Source organism: Leptinotarsa decemlineata, unplaced genomic scaffold (genome assembly GCF_025532065.1).
Source record: "Leptinotarsa decemlineata unplaced genomic scaffold, Ldec_3_MD MMD2_tig00000505_RagTag_RagTag, whole genome shotgun sequence".
In the NCBI taxonomy this organism is placed as follows: Eukaryota; Metazoa; Arthropoda; class Insecta; order Coleoptera; family Chrysomelidae; genus Leptinotarsa; species Leptinotarsa decemlineata.
In genome coordinates, this window is record NW_027412549.1 from 20,671,191 (window position 1) to 20,694,281 (window position 23,091).

At 37.1% G+C, this 23,091-nt stretch overlaps 1 protein-coding gene across 2 annotated transcripts in view; it reads right to left on the reverse strand.

The window, feature by feature from the left end:
• Window positions 1-2,572: 2,572 nt before the first annotated feature.
• LOC141481861 (cytochrome P450 6a2-like) overlaps window positions 2,573-23,091 on the reverse strand; it is a 33,984-nt gene continuing 13,465 nt past the window's right edge. For both annotated transcript variants that reach the window (XM_074174171.1, XM_074174172.1), the window contains exons 3-8: window positions 20,865-21,101; window positions 16,071-16,254; window positions 14,317-14,486; window positions 9,482-9,683; window positions 6,126-6,377; window positions 2,573-3,585 (exon numbers count right to left, since the gene is read on the reverse strand). In XM_074174171.1, the coding sequence (XP_074030272.1) occupies window positions 3,422-3,585; window positions 6,126-6,377; window positions 9,482-9,683; window positions 14,317-14,486; window positions 16,071-16,254; window positions 20,865-21,101 (1,209 nt within the window). In that variant the 3' untranslated portion in view covers window positions 2,573-3,421. The remainder of the gene's footprint in view (window positions 3,586-6,125; window positions 6,378-9,481; window positions 9,684-14,316; window positions 14,487-16,070; window positions 16,255-20,864; window positions 21,102-23,091) is intronic.

Genomic DNA, 23,091 nt, shown 5'->3' on the forward strand with positions numbered 1-23,091 from the left:
ACACACTTCCAGACCAGTTGCGGGCTGTTTGGCCACTCGTCTTTGCAAGGTAGTGTCTATCATCAACATGAAGTCGATGATTTCCGATAATTGAAAATTGAATTCGTTCAGAGTATCATTTTTCGAACTAGGCTAAAGTGAACAACGATGGATTATTGATAAATACAAAATTGTCATTGATTTTCATTTCTGCGCTTTTTCAAAAAAGGAAAAGTTTTTAAAGCATTTGAGAAACTGCCAAATTTGATTCTACTTGCAGCAGCATCCAAATCTTGTTGGCAGTCTATAATGCTCCAGAATCTGTGGGCAGTATCGATCATCTTCGTTATGCACAATAGGTCAAGTCTATAAAACTTAATGAATCTCTGCAGTTACCAAATATTCCACCAACAAGTGCAACAGCTCATCAACATTCCAATCGTGTTCATTATCAAGTTCAAACTTGGTTAGGGCATAATTTGGAACCCCAGGTATGGGGTTGGAGAATGCGTAGGGAAGACAATTTTAGCACCTGCTCCAGAAAAATTGTTCAACACAATATTCTGCAACTTCAAGAGTGGTTGTGGTTCGCGATGTGGATGCAGAAAATCGGGGTTGCAGAGCTATTCAGCTTCTGGCCAGTGTAATAGGCAAGCTTGTCTCAATGCTTCACCATATCAGAGCGATGTCAGTGAAGACAGAACCTGTGACCCCGAAATCATGGAAAACCTGGAGACAAATGTCGTTGAAGACGATAAAGAAGAGTACTTTGAAATACACACATCGGAAAAGTCTAGGGATATTTTTATAACATACTAAATATCATAAAAATAAATGCATGAGGTCGTTTAATTTCGATTAAATTGGTACACTCGACCACTCTGTAGATTTCTATGGATTGAACAAAGCCTGCAAAAATGGTAACTAATCTTTTATCAAGTTTTTTACAAACTGTAGGTTTTCGGCTAAAATGAATAATCTGAAAGTGTCGAGTTTGTACATTCTATGCAGTTCTTGCTCAGCAATTAAACTGGAAATATTGTGCTTTAACATGGAACGCCATCACTTATCATTGGCTGAGATGAATAGAGCTGTAGGGCTTCTTCAAGGTGGCATGCGACAAAATGATGTAGCTCTCCCAAAGTGGGGTCTCCCAAAGTGTTATCAGTCGATTGTGGCGGCGTTTCCGTGAAACTGGCAGTCCAGCCGAACAACATTCAGGGCGAGGACGCGCTACAACTGCAGTTCAAGACCGATTTTTGGTATTAACCGCAAGAACACAACCGACAATCACAGCACCTGAGTTGGTTAACGTGTTGCAGCAGACGCACCAGGTAACCATTGGTCGTGATACTGTCAGAAATCGACTGCATGAAGCAGATCTCCACAACAGAAGGCCACTTAGATGTCCACCTTTGTCGAGAGGCAATTGCGGTAGAAGATTATAGTGGTGTCAAAAACATCAAATCTGGGATGCAAATGATTGGGCCACAGTTTTGTTTACAGACGAATCCAGATTTGGATTTCATCCAGATTCTCGTCGAGTAAGACTGTGGAGACGACCTGGAAATAATGAACGTTTAAGACACGTCCAGGAAGTCCACACATACAGAGGTGTATGTGTGGACTTCCGCCCCATGATTACGCCCCATAGCATTACAGAGTAATGCTATGGGGCGGAATCATGATCGGCGGCAAAACCGATCTCGTTTTTCCAAATCGCTCCCTCACAGCTCGACAGTACCTCGACACCATTCTTTTACCTATCGTCCGTCCGTTTGCTGGTGCTGTTGGTGAAAACTTCCACCTAATGCACGATAATGCTCGTCCACATGTCGCGCGTCTAGTGACTGACTGGCTCACCAACGAAGGAGTTGATGTATTGCCATGGTCAGCACAATCACCGGACCTGAATCCCATCGAGCATGTGTGGGACATGCTTCAACGAACAATTACTCCGCATATGGGGAACATTCACACAACGTTTCAATTGAGAGAGCTTTCAATCGCTGAATGGGCAAATGTACCTCAACAAGACATTGACAATCTCATTTTGTCGATGCACGATAGATGTAGGGCCGTAATAAACCAGCGTGGAGGCCATACTTTGTACTGATTCCAATTTTTTTTGTATTATGATTTTATTTCGGGGTGCCAAAGAAGAGCCATATTTTTTTTTAGTTTTGCTTATATGCGCACTCAGTATTTTTGACCATTTAATAAATTTTGTTGTAAGTTACATTCGTTTGATAATCACCCGTCAACTTTTTTTTCCCTAAAGCGATATCCCTAGACTTTTCCGATGTGTGTACTACAGCGGTCGGAAGACGACGATGAAGAAAAAGATAATTAAAATTATAAGGTGTAGTTCTTGTAATTCTTATTGAATTTTTTTAATTTCCACAATCATAAATGTATGAAATATTTTTTATTTAAACATTAATTAAGAATTTTTTTTTCTTTTTTTATTTTTGTGAAAAGTTAATAATATAAATTACATTAGAATTGAAATATAATTTATGTATTTTTCACAACAATTCTATAATTACATGGGCAGGTAAGTGTTGACACTCACTTAAAATAGATACGTGAGTAAAATAATTATTGAATATATTGTAATATTTGATAAGAAATTAATATTATGAATAATAATGTATTTAACAATAATTGATAAAACGTTTCAGGAAAACTGCGTTGTAACATCTAAAGTCTACTTTATCATGTGACAGAATTAGGAGATTTACTATATTTTCTTCGGTTTGCATGCTAATTTCTATTCTTGGGTAGCCTCTCCACCAGAATCCACATTGTTTTGTAGAAAGATTTTTTCTCTGTTTGTGTTGTTCCATTATATTAGGCGTTGGGTCTTGGCCGGCACATCGGTTGGCACATTTACCATCTCATAAGAACTGATAATAGTCCGGTGAATAAGGCGTCTAATATTTGGAAACAATATGTTGTGATTTGAATTGATAAAATTTATATTTTACTATTTTATCTAATATAATTAAAAGTCGAAATTGAACAAAAAAAATAGTTTCTCAGGTACTTTCAATTCAATTTATGTGTACCATTCATGAAATATTTCAGAGCTGTTATTTCACAAAACGAAAAAAATTGACTCACATAACTTATTTATTTGTTAGATTCAACGTCACAATATTTAGTGTCACTACTTGAATACAAATTGGTTGAATAGGTTAAATATTGTCTTCTAAATGAGTTCTGAAATTTTTTCCATAATTAATGTATTATTTGGGAAAGAAAGTTTTTGGCTTTCTACTACTCCATCTTGATACAAAAAAAAATAAGGATGAGAATAGTTTGAATTCCACCTATGGTATTATTACAAAACAAATAAGTTCACCAAAAATGTGATACAGATTTTAATAAAAACGTGAAATTTTGATTTTCAATAGAGCACGAAGTAGTGATATCTCAACTATATTCTTTCAGCTCTCAAATATAAAGTCTCGACGGATTTCAGTAAAAACGCGTCACGATCTAGTTGTAAAGGCATGTTTGTATTTGGACTGATACTCAATTTGAAGTTCTTGAGAATCTGAATCAAACCTATTTTCGACTGCATCATACCAAAGCGCAGACCTGAAACAGAATACAAAATCATCGATGTTAAAATATTCAGTTTTATTTAACATTGATAACGGTGCAATTTTAGGTAATTACTCATGATTCAAAGCACCGAATTCAAATAAATCATGTTTTATAGTTAAAATTGAATGGGGTATATTTTCTGGAGAGAAAGATTTTGGGAATGAAAGATTTTGGCTTTCTACTTATTCGTATTTTTTGAATGAAGATGAGGAAGTAGAAAGCCGAAAGCTTTCTTTCTCAAAAATGTCATGGTTGTTCCTAATAGACACCCAGATTGACAAAAATATCTGACAATAACTTCAACAAATGATTTTCATGAAAACACATTTTTAATTAATAGTTATTTATTATACAAGGGAAAAAAGTATTTGATTTTAACTTAAGGTTGTGTTGTCAGAAGTATATTATCCTTGAGTTCGGGTTGAACTGCGTCTGGATTTTTGTGTTCGACGTTTCGGCTCCCATTTTGGAGCCATTTTCAAGAATTTGTGGCTTAACGCCGGGGCATCAATCTTCCTACTCCCCAGGTTTCGTCACGAGTTCTCTCTAAGGTCTCAACCTGCCTATTCCTTAGATTGAACTGGCGTGTCGACCTGCACGTTGTCTTGATTTCAAACAGGTTGGAGCCTTTGGACTGATAGGCTTTGGACTGATAGGCGTGTCGATGTGTGATCGGTGGTATTTATATCGACGGATGTTACTGAAACGGAAAGGTAGGGGCGTGGCTTCGGGTGATTACCATCACCGGACTTCCTGGCGGGGGGGTGAGCATCGAGAAATTAGGGGTTTCCAGATAGTTGGAAGTCTCTGACCATCATCACGTTTGTTCACGTTTTTTCAAATTTCCACATTCCTCCGTTCTCCCAAAGACAAAATTGTCAATGAATCCCAGGGTATATATGAAATTCCATGCTCCGATTGCGACAGAAGATATGTAGGCCAGACCAACAGACGCGTGACAAGCAGGGTATATGAACATCAACTTGCTGTCCGAAAATCAGACCCATTTTCCGCCCTGTCCCAACATCATCAAGAGACAGGACACAACATAGACTTTGCGAACAGTAAGACCTTTCTGCCAGAACAAACGTGATGATGGAAGTGACATTTTGTTACCTGTCATCAGAGATAAAATGTCAAACTTTTTTCCCGTCACAGAAAAAACGGTTTTTGATTGATCTGATATTTGGTACACCAATTTAGTTCTGATGACAATACAATGTAATGAATTCTGTATCATTGTAAATCCAAGATGGCTGCAGCTACAAAATAACGGATCACATATTTTTTCACAACTATCTCAATATGAGTATCATATGATAGGGCTTGACTATTATCATAGTAGTACACTATGAAAAAAATGCAAATCTAATATAATCTATACAAAGAACTTTGTACCTATGAAATTACGTCATTGTTGCAAAGTGGATAAGTTGACCATGAATCTTGTGAAATGTTTTTGAAATATATGCATAAATGCTAGCGAGAAAGCACAACCCTCTCACAGATATTAGGAAAAACAAACTTGACTCCTGGAATTGCAAACGTAAACATTTCAATATCCCACCATCCATCACTGCTATGACTATTGGTTGTGTCAAAAGTTTTGTCCGTTTTTATGAGAATACTTTGAAATGTGAAGTTGAGTGGAAGAGCAATTAAATGATGACTTGTCGTCATGCAAATTGAACTTCGTCTTTTATATTCATATAATAAAGGAACTGTTCCTGATTAATTTGCTTTAAATGTATTAGAAGATAATAAAGACTGTTTGAAACCTTTGGTGTAGTAATAAATATTACTGGAGTTTTTTCCCAACACCAAATCATTATTTTTAACACCTCGACACGTGTTTCGATCACCAAGTGTTGGGAAAAAACTCTAGTGATATTTAACTCAGAGAATGCAAGTCGATTAACGTCATCAGCAATGAAATTGTGTACTTGGTTGAAAAGCATGTAGTCGGTTGGCGAAAGGTCTCAATTCGTTCAATTTTCTAACGATGATTCGTTAAACGTGCGAATAAACGTTGTTGTGAAGCAGTATCGGACCTCTTCTGTTGACCAGTGCTGGCTGCTGCTGACGAAATGGTCTTTTTTGGTGGGTTTTGCCTTTGAGAAGCCTGGATGGCTCATCGGTATCCAGCCATTATTCTGAACGACTCCTGTTGTCTCATCACACGTGACGATCCGCGCAAAAGCAAAGAAGAACAGACCTCCAAACGTGACAATTTTTGTCGATCGTTCAAATCGTAGGGCACCCACTTTTCGAGCTTTTTGACTTTTCCAATAAGTTTCAAACCAGCAGGGTCCTCAAAACAACGTCCTGGATTACTGTAGGTCGACCACTTCGAGACTCATCTTCAAGGCTAAAATCTCCAGAACGAAATTTCGCCAACGAACCTCAAACGTATGTTCGACGTTCAACTAAACAACTCGTTCTATATTGAAATGCTTCAACAAGTGGCATGATGAAGTCCAGTTTATAATTCATTACAGTAACAGGTTCCAATTCTTACGTTCTTTACTAACCTATACAATTTCTTGGTCCTTCTCCAAATGGAATATGAAGAAAAGGGTTTCTAGCCTGTTTCATCTCTGGAGTAAACCTTTCTGGATCAAATTTTGTAGGTTGTGGATAATAATCAGGATCCATGTGTAGACTTATGATGGGAATCAATACCGCAGTTCCTTTTTCTATCACAATTTCACTGTCCCTCATTTTGTAATCTTTCACACATTTTCTTTGTAGAACAGGTACTGCTGGATATTTTCTCATCGTTTCTGTAATAGATTGCTATATTTATATACTGAATAATAGTTATTTCCTATTGAAACTCAAGGTATGAAGTAATCCTTCAGTTACAAGATATATATTATGCAGGTCGTATTTTTAGCTGATACTACTATTGCTATCTCGGAAACGGTAGGCCCTACAAAAACGGCTAAATGAAACAAAAGTTGACTTTTTAGGAATGCAACATAATAGTTTCCTCAGATCGATGAAATCACCAGTCGCGTCTGAGATATGCTTACCTGTTCTATCGATCTAAAATATTTTCAGCATTGCGGCGTTGCCACTTCCATCAAAAAGTCCTAGCAACTTTATTTTTTTTAATGGAACACCCCGTATATTGATACATTTTTGAAATCGCTCTGGTATTTTAATACTTTTCTGTTAATAATGTCCTATACCTATCTCTATCTGTTTTCGAGATGAAAAATAAATTGTGCTAAATATGGTCCAAAACATAGCCTTAATTGAAATTGAGTACAGCAGTACTCTCAATTCATAAAAAGTTGATATTCTGATGATAGTTTGGACACCAAGAAATCGACTCCATATCATACAGGGCGTGCTGAAAAGTAGTCAAAAGTTCATTTTTTCAAATGAAACCCCCTGTATATTACTCGGTAAATTGAAAGATGGTGAAAAATGCTTCAAGATGATATATCATGTCCCTATACCTAAATCGTCTAGTTTTCTCAATAAAGTCGCTTCTTCTAGAAACATTTTTTTTTTTTAAATTTGGATTTAGGTAGCAGTGGAATTAAAGCTTATAGCAGTTCGGTTACTTTTATAAGTAATTTACAGAGAGTGATCGACGGTGTTTCGAATCATCTTCCAAAATGAATGCAAATATCGATTATTCAAACGAAGTTCTTATGAAATTATTTATTATACACATGAACAAAGTGATCAAATCATTGTCAGAATATGTAAAAAATTCAACCAAATGTTTCCTGAATTAACACCAATGAACGAGAGGAAGTTTGTAAGGTTACAAAATAATTTTCTTAACTATGGCTCAAAGTTTCCAGGGAACAACTGTACCAAAAATCAGTCATTTCTAGGTAAAAAGTAAGATTTTGTGGGCTAAAACATGTAAAAGTACAGACAATAACAGAAAAGGATGATTCAAAATAACAAAATTGTAAACAAAATATCACACTTTCACAATAAATGCTGAAAATGTTGTCCATTACATTCTGAACACTTCAAAACGTTTTTTCGTACGCGACTAGTGGTTGCTTTTTCAATTTCCTGGGGATCCAGATCTTCAATACTCCGCACTATTCGCCGTCACAATTCTTCTTTGGTAGGCACTGGAGTACTGTATACCCTTTCTTTTAAAACACCCCATTAAAAAAAGTCAAGTGGCGTGAGATCGGGTGATCTCGGTGGCCAATCCCACGGCCCTAAACGCCTAAACCAACGATCGTCGAAGAGTTCGTCAAGTTTCCTGGATACTTCCTGGGTGGAATGAGCTGGCGCTCCGTCCAGTTGAAACCACGAATTCCTATATTCCTCTAAAGGCAAATTTTCAAGGAAATGGTTACAGTCGTCCTTAATATTTGGATATCTCTCTGCATTCAGTGTGTCTTCATAAATGAAAGAGCTAATTTTATTGTTCTTCAGAATACAGAAAACATTCAGGTCAAATTTTTCTTGAAAACACATTTCTTTTGTAACATGAGGATTATGATCAGTCCAAAAATTTTGATTCGTCGCTCCAAATTATTTTTGACAAAAATTCCCGATCTTCCTGTGTATAAATCAAAAGGGATTCACAAAAATGCATTCTACGTTCGAAGTCTTCTGCTTTTAGAGCTTGAACTTTGGTAAATTTATACGAATTCATTCCGTGATTTTTCAAAATTCGTTGTACTGAAGCATGTGATACACCTAAATCTTTTTCTGCACTGCGAATGGAAGCTTCTGGATATGCATAAAAATATGCCAGAACGTTAACAGTATTGTCCTCATTTGAAGTAACAGGTTTTGGTAATTTTGAAGGCGCTTTTAACATGGAAGTTAAGGAACCTTACAAACTTTCTCTCGTTCATTGGTGTTAATTCAGGATACATTTGGTTGACTTTTTTACACGTTCTGACAATGATTTGATCACTTTATTCATGTGTATAATAAATAATTTCATAAGAACTTCGTTTGAATAATCGATATTTGCATTAATTTTGGAAAATGATTCGAAACACCGTCGATAACTCTTTGTAAATTACTTATAAAAGTAATCGAACTGCTATAAGCTTGATAATTCCACTGCTACCTAAATCCAAATTCTAAAAAAAAAATAATGTTTCTAGAAGAAGCGACTGTATTGAGAAAACTTAACGATTTAGGTATAGGGACATGATATATCATCTTGAAGCATTTTTCACTATCTTTCAATTTACCGAGTAATATACAGGGGGTTTCATTTGGAAAAATGAACTTTTGACTACTTTTATGCACAATGGAAATAATAGTAATTTCAGAACGGTCTGTATGGAGTCCATTTCTTGGTGTTATTTGAATATTTCGAGTTTGTTCAAACTATCATCAAAACTTTTCATGAATTGATAGTACTGATGTACTTAATTTCAATTAAGGCTATGTTTTGGACCATATTTAGCACAATTCATTTTTTATCTTGAAAACAGATAGAGATAGGTATAGGATATCATTATTAACAGAAAAGTATTAAAATACTAGAGCAATTCCAAAAATGTATTAATATATGGGGTGTTCCATTTAAAAAAATATAATTGCTAGAACTTTTTGATAGAATTGGCAACGCCACAATGCTGAAAATATTTTAGAGCGATAGAACAGGTAAGGAAATGTGAGAGGTGAAATTTTCAGAAAAATCATGCTTTGCGTTTTCCAGAAACGTCTAACCTACCATCGATCGTGAGTCACGCTGTATGTATCACTACGTATTTATAACTGATTACTTTTCACATTCCACTACATTTTTTTCTATACAATCTTCGTCAATAAGTTTGTATTCAATACAATTAAACCCATTTTGATTGATCGATTGCTTGATAGAAAGTAAAGAAGGGAATTTCTATTATAAATCGTCAATATTTTGAAATATTCTCACCATCTAATACTTGCTGGAGATACTGCATTTCTTTCAAATTCTCATAGGTGATTTCATCATTGTGTTTTTTCAATACAGCATTGATTTCATTTCTCAGTTTGTCCTGAATATCGGGGGCTTGTGCTAACTCATACAAAGCGAAATTCATCGTGGAAGAAGACGTGTCGAAACCAGCAACAAAGAAAAGGAACACTTGAGCAACCTGTTGGGTATGACATCTCTTTAAATAATTTGTATGGTGAAATTCATTAATGAAAAAGCAGAGTAATGTAATCAGAACTTCGAAATATATATTGAAGAATTATTCTAATTACATTGTGTTATTTTCTCTAAACAGTTTACAAAACCGCAACATGTGTTACATATACTATACAATTGCTTTCTCAAGCTGTCACACTCAAGAGTATAGACATGACTGAGAAAGTTATTGTATAGTAAAACACGTGTTGTGAATTGTTCAGTGAATATCTCACAATTAAGTGAATTGTTTAAGGCTTTTGTGGCCAAGATTTTCAGTGTTACGATCTTCGTTCGGGTTTGAAGGCCGTCGTGGTTTGGAACTGTATTCTAAAGGTGCGTATTCACCAAAAAAGCGAGCACGAGTGAACAAGACTGAACGAGCATTCTGCATCAATAATCGTCTGGTGAGTACGGGCTAGCGAGCGAGCGAACGTATGCTTGTTCTCGTTCAGAAAAGATCTAGAAGAAGACGGTACATCAAAAGGTGCTCGCACAAAGTAGATGGATCAACTACGACTACGAACTTGAAATTTCGCTCTGGTGTGGACGAGACATCAAAATGTCGAGCAAACACGGGCGAACATGAGCGAACACGAGCAAACATACACGAATGCCCGCTCGTGCTCGCTTTTTTGGTGAATACGCACCTTAACGTTTCGCCAGCACGAGTGGCTGGCTTCTTCATACGTCTATTCATCCTGATGGTCATCTTTGCACCCGATCATGGATACTACAGTCGGCTTGTACGGAAAGCCATAAAAATCCATTAACATACAGAAAACTACTACAGAAAAGAGGAGGCGATAACGCTTAACCGAATTTGGGATCCTTTACTAAAAGATGCTAAGGAGGCAGCAGTGCAACGCAATGAAACAGGTAATAACACTTCGGCCAAATATGCAACGCAATGTAACAGGTAATAACACTTCGGCCAATAACAACGCACCAACTAGAAAGGCAGGTTGCCTGTGTCAACATAAATACATCTCACGAACTAGAAATCACTAGTCATCGGTGAACTATCAGGATGAATAGACCTCTGAAGAAGCCAGCCACTCGTGCTGACGAAACGGATACAGTTCCAAACCCGAACGAAGATCGTAACATTCACAATGGAGTGTTTCTCAGATGTGTGAATATGACCCGTTTCAGTAAGTACTCGTATAAGGAATCTATACTTCCCACGTATTTCGAATTTTTGTTATTTTCTCCCTGCATATTGAACAAACTTCTTTTATTTAACTTAAGTTTGCGCTGGTCAGGCTCTATTCCCCTAAGCCCTGATACATTCGAGAGAGCGTGCTAGCATTATCAACCAACGACCACTCCCCATACAGTGGGGTAAGTGATCATTGGGTCTGTGAATCATGTGCCCTGAGCAAGCGCAGAGAGCCAAGAATGACAGCCTTTTGCATTTGTCCGGCTCAGATTTCTACCTTAGTGCGTCAAGCCGGCATGGTTTTGAGACAGAAAGGGCATCATTCCACCAAGGATTCCAGTAATCAGAAGAACCATCTTAACGGAGTGGTCTGGATAGAGTCTGCCAAGTTTGAAGAGAAAATTTCGATATTTTATCCGTTTTTCCTTCTCTTTTCGGACGATATTCTTGCCAGGAGCTGAAAACTCCACGGCAAATGTCGCCTATCTCTGGTGGTCGAAAAATTCGGCACTTCTGGTTCCTCACAACGGATTCAGTATCCCCCGGAGCGTAGGGCAACACCAATGACTTGGCAATACTGTAAAAGTATCGTATGTGGTTAAAAATGATTTTTGAACCGCGTTATATCGATAAATATAGGCTGAGATCACATATGATGGACATGCTGACATAAAGTGCATTAGTCTCTCAGACGCCTCACGGGGGCAATAGTGAGATGCAGAATAGAAAGGGCCTGAGGGAATCGCCCTGAAATACATCCCTTCTGAAAGTTAACCACCCTGTTTAGACTCTAGCCGGACCAGATGTTATGGTGAGGCGAGTCAGCCAGAGTGGTATCAATTGTTCAAGACATCTCACTATTTTGTCGTTTCGCAAGGCATCTGACCAAACGAAAAATGAGCTCATGCAATGTTATATCAAATGCCTTGCGGTAATCGATCCAGGTCATAGAGAGGTTACGCCTATACTGAATCGAGTCCTGCGTTACACATCTATAGATTAGCAGGTCCTCTTCACATCCAGCGACTCCTCTCTTCGGCCTTCCCTGCTCATTTATCCGTTCGAACAAGTCAAGTCAAGTGCAGTGATCAACTTACAACACGAATTTAAGCATGTTATCGGCCTGTAACTAACTCTAATGAATCGAATCGTCAAATTTCCCTTTTGGAGGTGAAAACGGTTCATCCTTCGACAAACCAATCCAGAATCGGCTGCTCTCCGTCCAGCCATGAGTTGAAAACTCTAGCCAGATGGCGGTAGATGCTTGGTAGTTTTTTCACCAATAGGTGTTCAGCTCATCTGGATCTGGAGCAGAAAAGTTCTTGGAATCATTAAGGACTCTTCGAAAGTCATCCGGGGTTGTCGGGTTGCGCATTGCATTGAGCCCGGCTGTCGAAGCTCTTTGCTGAAACCGATTTTGAATACTTTTTCTAGAGATCATTTACCCTAACACCAAACTGATATTTTTGCACTCGACGCGCGTTTCGCTAACAAGGTTAGCATCTTCAGGAGAAGCAAATTGATACTGAATCTAAAGACAAGGGTTAGCTGTTTATATATCTAAATATACAAATTAATTTGTCAACAGTAAATATGGCTTTCTGGAGACCTTTCGAAACAAATGATAACATTACGTATGAGGAATCTGTGTCAATCGACAGGGACCCGGAATTTGAAAATAAGGACTCACATGTTCAAGTTCAGTGAGTAATTTTAAATATTCATGAATGTGAAATACTCACAGAATGCTGTTGTGAATGGAATATGCGATTTAACGAAACTATCTCGTTCGACAGTTCTTCGAGTCATTAAAATAGGGGATGTCATTGACCATGCAATGAAACGAAAACGAAGGAATAAAAAATTCGCAAACGTTGATGGTGCTACAAAAGATGTGATTCGGCGAACATTTTATGGTATATACCAAAAAAATGCATTACCAACCTTGGAAATGATTTGGTATAAATTACTCGACTATCCCAATTACAATTACAAATCTTTAGAAACTCTACGAGGTGTCTTATTGTCTTGTGGTTTCAAATATAAAAAAGTGAACAAACGGATAGTCATAATGGAATCGACACGCATTGTTCAACTCCGACAAGAATATTTGAGGCAAATGAAAAGCTACCGAGAATCCAGCAGACATATAATCTACTTCGACGAAACTTGGTTTGACATCCATGATGTTGTCAAATATGGCTGGGTAGACGAAACCAAGTATTGTGCTTTGAACACACCTTCTTCAAGGGGAAAACGTGTTATAATTTTGCATGCCGACAATGAAAGTGGTTTCGTACCTAACGTTTTGCTTCTGTCGGACAAAAATATAAAAGATTCGTCTAATGATTACCACGAATATATGACTGCGAATTTATTCGAAACCTGGTTCAGTGAGCAGCTTCTCCCAAATATTTCTCCAAACTCGGTTATTGTTATGGATAACGCTTCGTATCACTCTCGGTTATTGACTACAATACCAAACAATAACACAGAAAAAGCAGATATTGCTGATTTCATGCGAAATCATGACATGGAAATACCCGAAAAGATTCCAACAAAAAAGGTATTACTGGCGACCATAAAACAACGTAATTTCAAAAAAGAGTATATTATTGATTCGATGTGTGAAACACGTAGTCATATTCTCTTACGTTTGCCTCCATACTATTGTGTGTTCAATCCAATTGAAATGGTTTGGGCCACAGTGAAAAAAAGCTTGCGGAAATGTAATCAGTCACCGACTTTGAATGCTGTTGTGCTTGACAACATAAGGCGAGTGGTGAATGAAGTAGGTAATGGTGATGTGTAGAAGAACTGTGTGGCCCACGTGATAAAAGAAGAGGACAAATATTATGTGCAGAGTTCCATAAATACGATCGTTATTCAACCCGATGATGATTCCACCTCATCCGAATATAGCGAAAAAAAATTTTGATTTTTCTAGCAATTTTGTTGGCCTCTATTATTTTGTAAATATATGTTTGACGGGAATTCGATGTGATTATTTGTGTTTTCATTGTATTTTAGAATTTTCGACTCGGAAATCAACTACTTTGAATTTCTAAGTTTTTCATAATTACCCATGGTGGAAAAATTCAGTTGAGATAACTTTTTCATGGGGTGATCAATTGCTATGATTGTAAGAATAAATAACTGAAAAACTACCACTGAAAAATAATATGCCGACGCCTATGTGGGCATATTATTTTTTGCTGTTCCAATTGGTATTGGAAATACTATACTAGACTGATTCACTCGAAGTCTGTTTCGTAATTTATGGGGATGGATACTACCATTTACCTGGGTTGTTGCCACTACCTGCGTTGCGTCTACAGAGTTCGAATGAATCAGTCTGGGTATCAAAAGAGAAACTTTCATAGACTCTCAAAAATTTTCTATACTTTTTTCAACTGATGAAAGCTCAATAACTCACCAACTGGTCCATAGTAAAAGGCTTGTCATTATTTTTGGTTTCCTGCATCATATTAATCAGTAGTTGAAAAAAATCTGGTCTAGTAACATTGTTGTCTTTTCTGTACTGTACTCCTTTTTTTACTGCCATCCTGAAGAAATCTGATATATCTTTTTCCACGGCTGGAAAACCTTAAAAAAAACATTCCATAGTACTTCAATTCGTTCCTTCATGTTAGTTCGAAGTGAGAAAATTATTTTTTATTATTTATATTCCATTATTCAGTTTGGCAATTTCACTTTTAACTGTTCAATTCAACAAGATATGGAGATGAAAAATTCACTGAAACCAACAAAAAATGAAATTTGGAAATCCTGTACGATCCCAGAAGCTAAGCACGCTCATCTCCTCAGAGGGCGTTTTTAGTTTGGATCGTATCGCTGTGCCTGTAGAACAACAAATAAGAAACTCGCATTCCCTGGGGCTTCAGCTTTCAGCACGTATTCTTTTCGCAAGGTCTTGACCGAGAAATCGTCGTACCTCAACCAACAGTTGTGGCCAGCGTAGAAGGCATCGGTTACTTAGTTCAGATGCAATGAAAATTGAAACTTCGCAAGTAGACTCAGGGTTATTTTTTCACAAATAATGCAGACACGAGTGCATCTACATATGTCTCTCACACACAATGAGCCTTCTCTCACTCCCTACACAGTTTTCAGCCACTATAATTGTTTATCCATTGAGCGTAGATACAGTTTGCGAAGCCATCGAAGGTGTGAATTATCCAACAGAGTTTTTGAGCTCATTGGATTTGCCAGACATGCCACTGCTTGATTTACAACTAAAGGTTCGATCGCTCCGTAATTTGAATCCACCACGGCTGTGCAACTGCACACGATTAGTCATTGAAAAATTTCAAAGAACACGTCGATTTTCATTTCTAGGGGGACTAATTCTGATATGGAAGTGATACCCGAAACTTCACCCCCTGCGGTCAGCAACTACCCCCTATTTTTCTCAATGACATGAGGAGTCGAGTGATATATCATTTGAAAGGTCTTTTGTCCTTCTATTACTACTGTCATTTTTTCGAAATTGGTTCATTCGTTATTGGGAAATTAAATTTTGAACGTTTCATTTAAGAAAAAATTGAAAATTCGCCTGTCGCTCATTTTATTGAGTAAATCAACAAAATTAATATCGATGGCAACAAACACAACCAACGGATGGAGTGTTCAAAATGAGCTCCATCTAGTTCCATACAATAATACACACTACTTTCGAAAGCGTTCCCTACAATGCCTTACGTTATTGAAGATCTCAGGAGTCAGAAATCGGCATTTCCGAACAATTCTCTGTCGCAAGTCTTCTAGATTTGTAGAATTTATTCATTTAGTAGTAAATATTTTAAAATGGACGACACTGTTAATTCGTACTAATTAAATAAATTCTATAAATCTAGAAGACCTGCGACAGAGAAATGTTCGGTAATGCCGATTTCTGACTTCAATAATGTAAAGAACGCTTTCGAAAGTAGATTGTACAAGATGGATGTCATTTTGAATCCCTTGATTGTGTTACCATTGATACTACTTCTGTTGATTTCCTCAATAAAATGAACGACAGCGAATTTTCTTCTTTGTTTTTCTTAAATGAAACGTTCAACATTCAATTTCTTAATACTTTCGATTACGCGTCCGTTTCTGGCATACAGGGGGGTCAATTTTTCGTCCAAAGACAGTAATTTTACTCATGCTATGTTATATAACACTCACCTAACTTCAGAGCCAAGTCTGGTGAATTGCTTGTTATTGTTACCTGGAGCAGATGTAGAATACCATTAAATTTTTTTAATTTTCGCCCGGCTGTTCTGAATTCTGCTTGTGGATTGGTGAAGCTATTACATTCCATTCCTAAAGCACAATCGCCAATGACGTCTGTAGTGAACTTAGCTAAAAACTATGTAATTGATTTTATTTTGGAATAAACTAGTAAAGAACATGATTTATACGTGGACTGTTCAAAGAATAAGGTGAACTTTGTGCGACAAATGGAATGGAATACTCAAAAACACTTGAAATATTGACAGTGGCATACGTTGATTGTACTCTGAGTTAGAAAAATGTTTACAAGTGGTACAAGCTTTTCACAGAAGGTCGAGAAGATGTGAGTTCGTCACATCAACCAGCACATCAACAACCGATGAAAATGTCGAGGAAGTGAAGGAAATTTTTATGGAGATATTGGAGATGCTGCTGAGGATGTCGGCATATCGGTTGGCTCATGACATACAATTTTTTTGTGAATTTCGAGCATGAAACGTGTGGCAGCGAAGTTTGTTCAAAAATTGCTGAATTTCTACCAAAAAAACCGTCGCATGAGAAGAGTCAGAGTCGCTTTATTGTCATAGAAGTTTAGGTTTTGTTGACAAAGCAGGCTTGTGAACTAAAACAATCTGAAACAGTAACATAAAGATCAAGAATGTAAAGCAAGATATTAATATGGCCCAAACACACTTTAGAAAGTTTATGGTAAAAGTCTGTGATTATCTTTGTGCATTAGGCAGACTGTTTCTAAAATGAAGAGACATGTAGACTGTTAAGCTGTGATTTGCTAAAAAAGAGGCTTACAGAAATCTTGCACTCTAGCTCCGGTAATGAATCTCACTGCTATTTTTTGTATTGTGAAAACTTGACTCAATAAGTTTTGACAGCTGCTTCCCCAGAAACAAATTCCGTACTGCAAATGGGACTCGAAAAGTGCAAAGTATGCTTTTATAGCAGAGTGATAGTCCCAAGAGTTAGAGATAGACCTTATCGCATAACAACTTGAGTATAATTTTTTGCATTGCATATGCGTTTCAAATTTTAATTTGTTGTCTATGTTGAGGGCTAAAAATTTGTTCTCTAGTTTATGATCAATGATGTGTTCTTCAAGAATTATATGGTCCAGGTTACATTTAACATCTGAGCATCGCTCAGAAATTGTTGAATGACGTCAACGGCGATCCAAATTTGCTTGAAAGGTTCATAACTGGTGACGAATCATCAGTATTTAGTTGATACATCAGAACCAAAGTCCAATCGTCCAATCGTCATAATGGATAAGCCCAGGAGAACCAAGACAAAAAAAGCATGCCAAGTTCGATCAAATGTCAAGGTTTTGCTCACTGTTTACTTCGATTATCGTGGTATAGTGCATCAGGGGCTATTGTCACATGGTCGTACGATCAATAAGGAGTATTGTCTTGAAGTTGCACCGCTTACGAGAAGCAATTCGAAGAAAACGTCCAGTATTGTGGAGAAACAATTCATGACTTTTGCATCATGATAATGCACCTGCTCACTCATATTTGCTTGTTTGTAATTCTTTTGGCTAAAAACAACACCGTAATCATGGCTCAGCCACCATATTCACCAGATTTGGTCCTCTGCGACTTTTTCCTGCTACCAAAATTGAAGATACTAATGAAAGTATGACGTTTTGCGGCGATTGAGGATGCAAAAACCGCATCGCTGAGAGAGCTCAAGAACAACATTGATAACATACTTATAAACATCACTTATAAACACAAAATGCGAAACCGAAATAAAAGAGACATGCCTATCTGATCACAGAGGACAGTTCATTGAAAACTTCGAATACTGAAATATTCCTAAAAAAATGATAATTAAACGGAAAATGATACCGAACTCTTTGGAAAAAATGAATAATGAATTGAGTTGTACCTGCTGGAATATTCCTACACATTACAATGTTAACAAAATCAACATTGTAAATGAAAATTTTCTTAAAAAATTGGCTACGAAGCTCTGATTGAAGTAGAGAATGTAAACAAACCAATTGTCAACTTTTTTAATGATAATCTTAGAGGGATGAGGGACAACTTTTCATGTTTGAAAATAGTGAGTTACGCAAGTAACTCTCACAGGACATACAGATCTATAAATCATATAAAAACTATTATAAAAATTGTATTGAATTCCCAAAAAAACTGCGTATGATTATATATATGGGTTTAAAAATAAAAACAAAGATTGCTGGAGATTAATAAACTATGAAAGGAATAAAAAAAACAACACGGAAGTGAAATCAAATATATCTCCTTCCGAATTCAATGACTACTTCTGTAAGGTGGCAGAGGAACTCACTAAAAATTGGCAGAAAATGGATAAGCTTTCCGAACAGTTCCTGAACAATCTCCCTAGAATAGAAAGCTCCTTTTTTTTCCCTCCGGTAACTGGGGATGAAATACTGGCTGGAATAAAAAGCATGAAAAATTCCCCCTGTTATGACGTTTATGGATTGAACAGTATAATTTTGAAAAAAATTGCTAATGGTTTACTAGATCTCCTAACCAACCTAATCAATATGTGCTTCTTGACTGGAATTTTTTCCGATGTATTCAAATCAACCAAAGCTATTCCGATTCACAAAAGTGGCGACAAGGACAGCCCAACAAATTGCCGACCTATTTCGATAACCCCGATTATTGGGAAGTTAATAGAGAAACTTGTGAAAAACAGATTAATACTGTACTTGGAAAAATATAAAATTCTAAATAATAGACAGTTCGGTTTCAGAAGTTGTAGATCGACGGTTCAAGCCGTGGAGGAGGTGATGGGCGATATAGTTGAGAGCGTTGAAGCAGGTACTTAAAGTAATTGCCATGACACTTTGCGACCTCAGCAAGGCTTTTGACTGTGTTTCTCATACAATATTTCTTCAGAAACTTGAATATTATGGAATACGTGGAACAGCTTACGAATTTTTCTCCTCCTACCTTAATCAGAGTTTCGAATCATCAAACATGGGGTACCTCAAGGGTCTGTATTAGGTCCTCTCCTATTTATTTTATATATCAATGACCTACCGCAAAATTTGTCACCGCCATCATGCATGATGTTCGCAGATGATGTAACTATATACGAATCACATGTTAATAAGGAAATATTGTCAAATTCAATGGAATTGGCGGAGCGTAGAGCGGAAGAATGGTTTCTAAGAAATAAATTGAAACAAAATCCTAATAAATGCCAAAGGATTTCCATTTCAACTAACTGTCGTGTGAACTCAGCTAATAAAGTTAAACTTTTGGGTATAACCTTGGATCATTCTTTGAAATGGAACTGTCATGTTGACCAACTGTGCTCAACTTTCTAATCAAGTCTATCTACTAAGACAACTGAAAAAAGTAATCAGTTTCGAAGCATTGAGAATATCTTACTTTGCCCTGTTCCATTCACACATTACTTATGGTATACGACTATCGAGAAAATCTAGTCTCTCACTTAAAGTTCTCCGAATACAGAAAAAGGTCATACGGATATTTGCTTATGTGGGATATAAGGAATTTTGTAGAAACCACTTCACCGAATTCAAAATTATGTCACTATATTCAGCGTATATGTTTTATTGCCTGTTACAGATCCACAAGAACATTGGTATCAATGACTCCGATACGCATAATTATAATACAAGAAACGATAATCAGTTGATCAATCCGCGATACAGACTCACTACCTTGACCAAAAATTCGCTAGACTTGAACCTCTTCAATAAACTTTCCGCCCACATTAAACTGCCAAAGTGCCAGATGATGACAGTACTACCAACTGTCGAAAGCGCTCGCAGATAATTAATAAAGATATAAAGCTTCAAATCCTTTTTGTATATTTTATTTTTCTTGTTGTGTAACTTCAAATTGTGTATTCTGTACGACTTGCTACAAATGTGTATACATAATGTGGTCAAATAAAACAATATCATACTGAAAACTGCATATCAGAACTGCTTCGAGGTCAAAAAAACTGGCACGAGGGTATTACATCTGAAGGGGACTACTTTGAAGGGGACAAAATAAAAAATGATGAATAAATAAATATTTTTTTGACAGAGACCGTATATCCTGAAAAATACATAAAAAAATTATAAAAAACATTCAATATTCTGAATAAGACAGAACTCGAAAGATCTGTTGAAAAAATCTGTTTAAATCTGTTTTTCCGTCAACCGGCTGTCACTCCCCTACGAACGACAACTCTCAAAAGTCAAAACTTGTGTGAGCTGAGGAATAACGAGGTTTTACCTTTCAACGTGGGTTGGACGATAGGAAGTGAAAATCGATTTTCCAACCTTGCGGTTCGAACCACCGGTTCACACCGATATGTGAGGTGGGTTGAAGTGGGTGGAGCAAACCACCCACCTGCTATCAATCAATAAAAAACTAGCAGAATAGATGATACTCCTTTCGACAAAATGTTACTATTAAATTTCAAGGCACTACACAACAAACGGTACATTTCGAAAACTGTGGAAAAATAACAAAAACTACGAAGTAATGAGAGTAGATGTCTTGTAGAAATAGAATAAATATTTTTTGTGGTGCTATTTTCCTGAAAATGAAGTATTAAGTTGAAGGGAGTATTAGCGTTCAGTTAATTTGGAAGAAAAGAAAACAAAACAATTCACGTTCAAAAAAAGCGAAGGTCAATTAGGATAAATAGTTTGGAGAAGGAAATGTAAGTAGAGAATCAGAAAAGTGGTAGAACTGTAAGAGAAAAACCTACCTCATTTATATCCACATCTTCATTACTTTCAGCACACTTAATGATAGCATCAACCATATATCGACTCTTTTGAACTACAGCTGGAAACATCATTTTCATTTTTCCAGAAGTAAATGTGGGAGTCAGTTTTATTCTCATATTTTTCCAACTTTTCTCATCCAAAGCAAATAGATGGGCTGATATAGGGTCATCTTTTTCATTGTAATAGAATCCTCTGTCTATGAAATACTGAAAATCCTAAAATAGAAGAAAGTGACTGAAACTTCAGGAAACTCAAGATGTTACTCTGAAGACTATGTACCAGAAGCAACTTAATGTTCAGTAAAAGTCAAAAACTTGAGTTCTAGTCAAATCTATCATTGATTGAAAAGAAAAAGGGTAATGGGAATCAGATGTCAATTGTGATCAGCGTTCTATCATCTATACGAAAGTGCCTTTCTTTGTTTTATTGAGGAAAGAAAAATCTTCATAGACTGCTCCTTCCACCTAACGGCGGTTAGGAAACTCGTGCCGCATTCTCACCGACTGAAACCTCTAAACACAAACCTCTTCTCCTCCTTCTCCTCAACTCTTCCTCCCACGGGAACCTCCCACTTCAACCTCCTAATAGAAGATTGAAGTAATGTGAAATGTTGAAGTATAACGTTTCAACTCCATTCTCCTTATTGTCTATTATGAATTGAATTGCTCCATATGTGATATTCCAGTTCTCTTCATTGACAATGAATTTCCTCATTATATTCTCTGCTACGAAAGTACCCCTGCAAGTTACATGAATTCATGCCGAATATCTTCCCACTTGACAAAGTAGAACAATGCATGTAATATGTCATCCTGGATGCCGCAATATGGACATTCATCAGATTCCACTTTCTAAAGCACCCGTGTCCTGGTGTAGCTTGCGTGCGCTAGTAATCCATCTCTCCATGTGTCCTCTCTGTCCAATTTTGTATATTTGGGATTAAGTGATATGTCCACCTTCCATAACTGCCATTATATCTCTCAATAGTCTGTAAAACAGTTCAGCTTCCTCTTTATTGGAGGTCGATATTATGTTGATATACTTGTAGCTTCAGGTTTCCGAACAGAAATGCTTTTTTTTTTCAAGAAGCCATGCAGCTAATCGAGTTCAGCTATTTCAGACGAACTCCGTTTCTCCATAAGAAGGGGACTTCTGAGTGTGGCCCTCTATCAGGTTTGCCATCTAGTTGCTTGACTTTTCTTAGTTATGCTTCTAGCTGTTCCCAAGTACCTCTACCGCATTTCTTTTATGAGAAATTCAATGGAAGGAACTCCAGCTATCACTCCCGTGGCTCCTGCTGATACAGTTCTGTGAGCACAGCAAATTCTTAAGGTTATTTTCTTTTGCAGACTTGTGAGTTTCGATAGTGGTTTTTTGTTTTCCACCAAGCAAGTGCTGCCTATAAAATCTGAGAGTGTGCCATACTCAGAAGTTCCCTTTTTTGGAGGAACGGAGTCCGTCTGAAATAGCTGAACGCTATTGGCTGCATGGCTTCTTGAAAAGAAACGCCATTTCTGTTCGGAAACCTAAAGCTACAAGTATGTACAAAATAACGTCCTCTAATGAAGAAGAAGCCGAACTGTTTTACAGACTATTGGGAGATCTAATGGACAAACATAAATTTACTCGCGTTTATGAGTACGACGAAATAGGTATTTCCACAGTGAAAAATCCAGATAGAATATTATCTCACAAAGACATGAAAAGAAGCGAAAAAGAAGGAAAAATATTACAATTTCATGTGTCATAAGTGCTCCTGGTGGTTTTGACCCAACAATGTTCATCTTTCCGAGAGAGATAATGACACTTCAGCTTTGGGAAGACGATCCAGCAGACATACATCTCACTATTGGTATAACTGTGGCCCCCCCGGAAACCGGAGGCACAAGGTCACCCATATGTTTTATATGAATGATCTTGAACTTAATGCCTCTGAAGAGAAGGATCTTCATCAGTCCTTGAGAGTGGTGGAAAAGTACAAACATGCTGTCTATATGAAATTCGGGATAGACAAATGTGCAATGGTCCATCTCAAAAGAGGACGATGCGGGGACTACGGAGAGGATGTAGAGCTCGTAGATGGAAGCATCCTATACCATTTGGATGCCGGAGAGACGTATACTTACCTCGGGGTGGAACAACGCCACTCACAAGAGGTAACAGCCATGAAAAACTCTCCGCGGCAAGTATCAGCACAAACTTCGA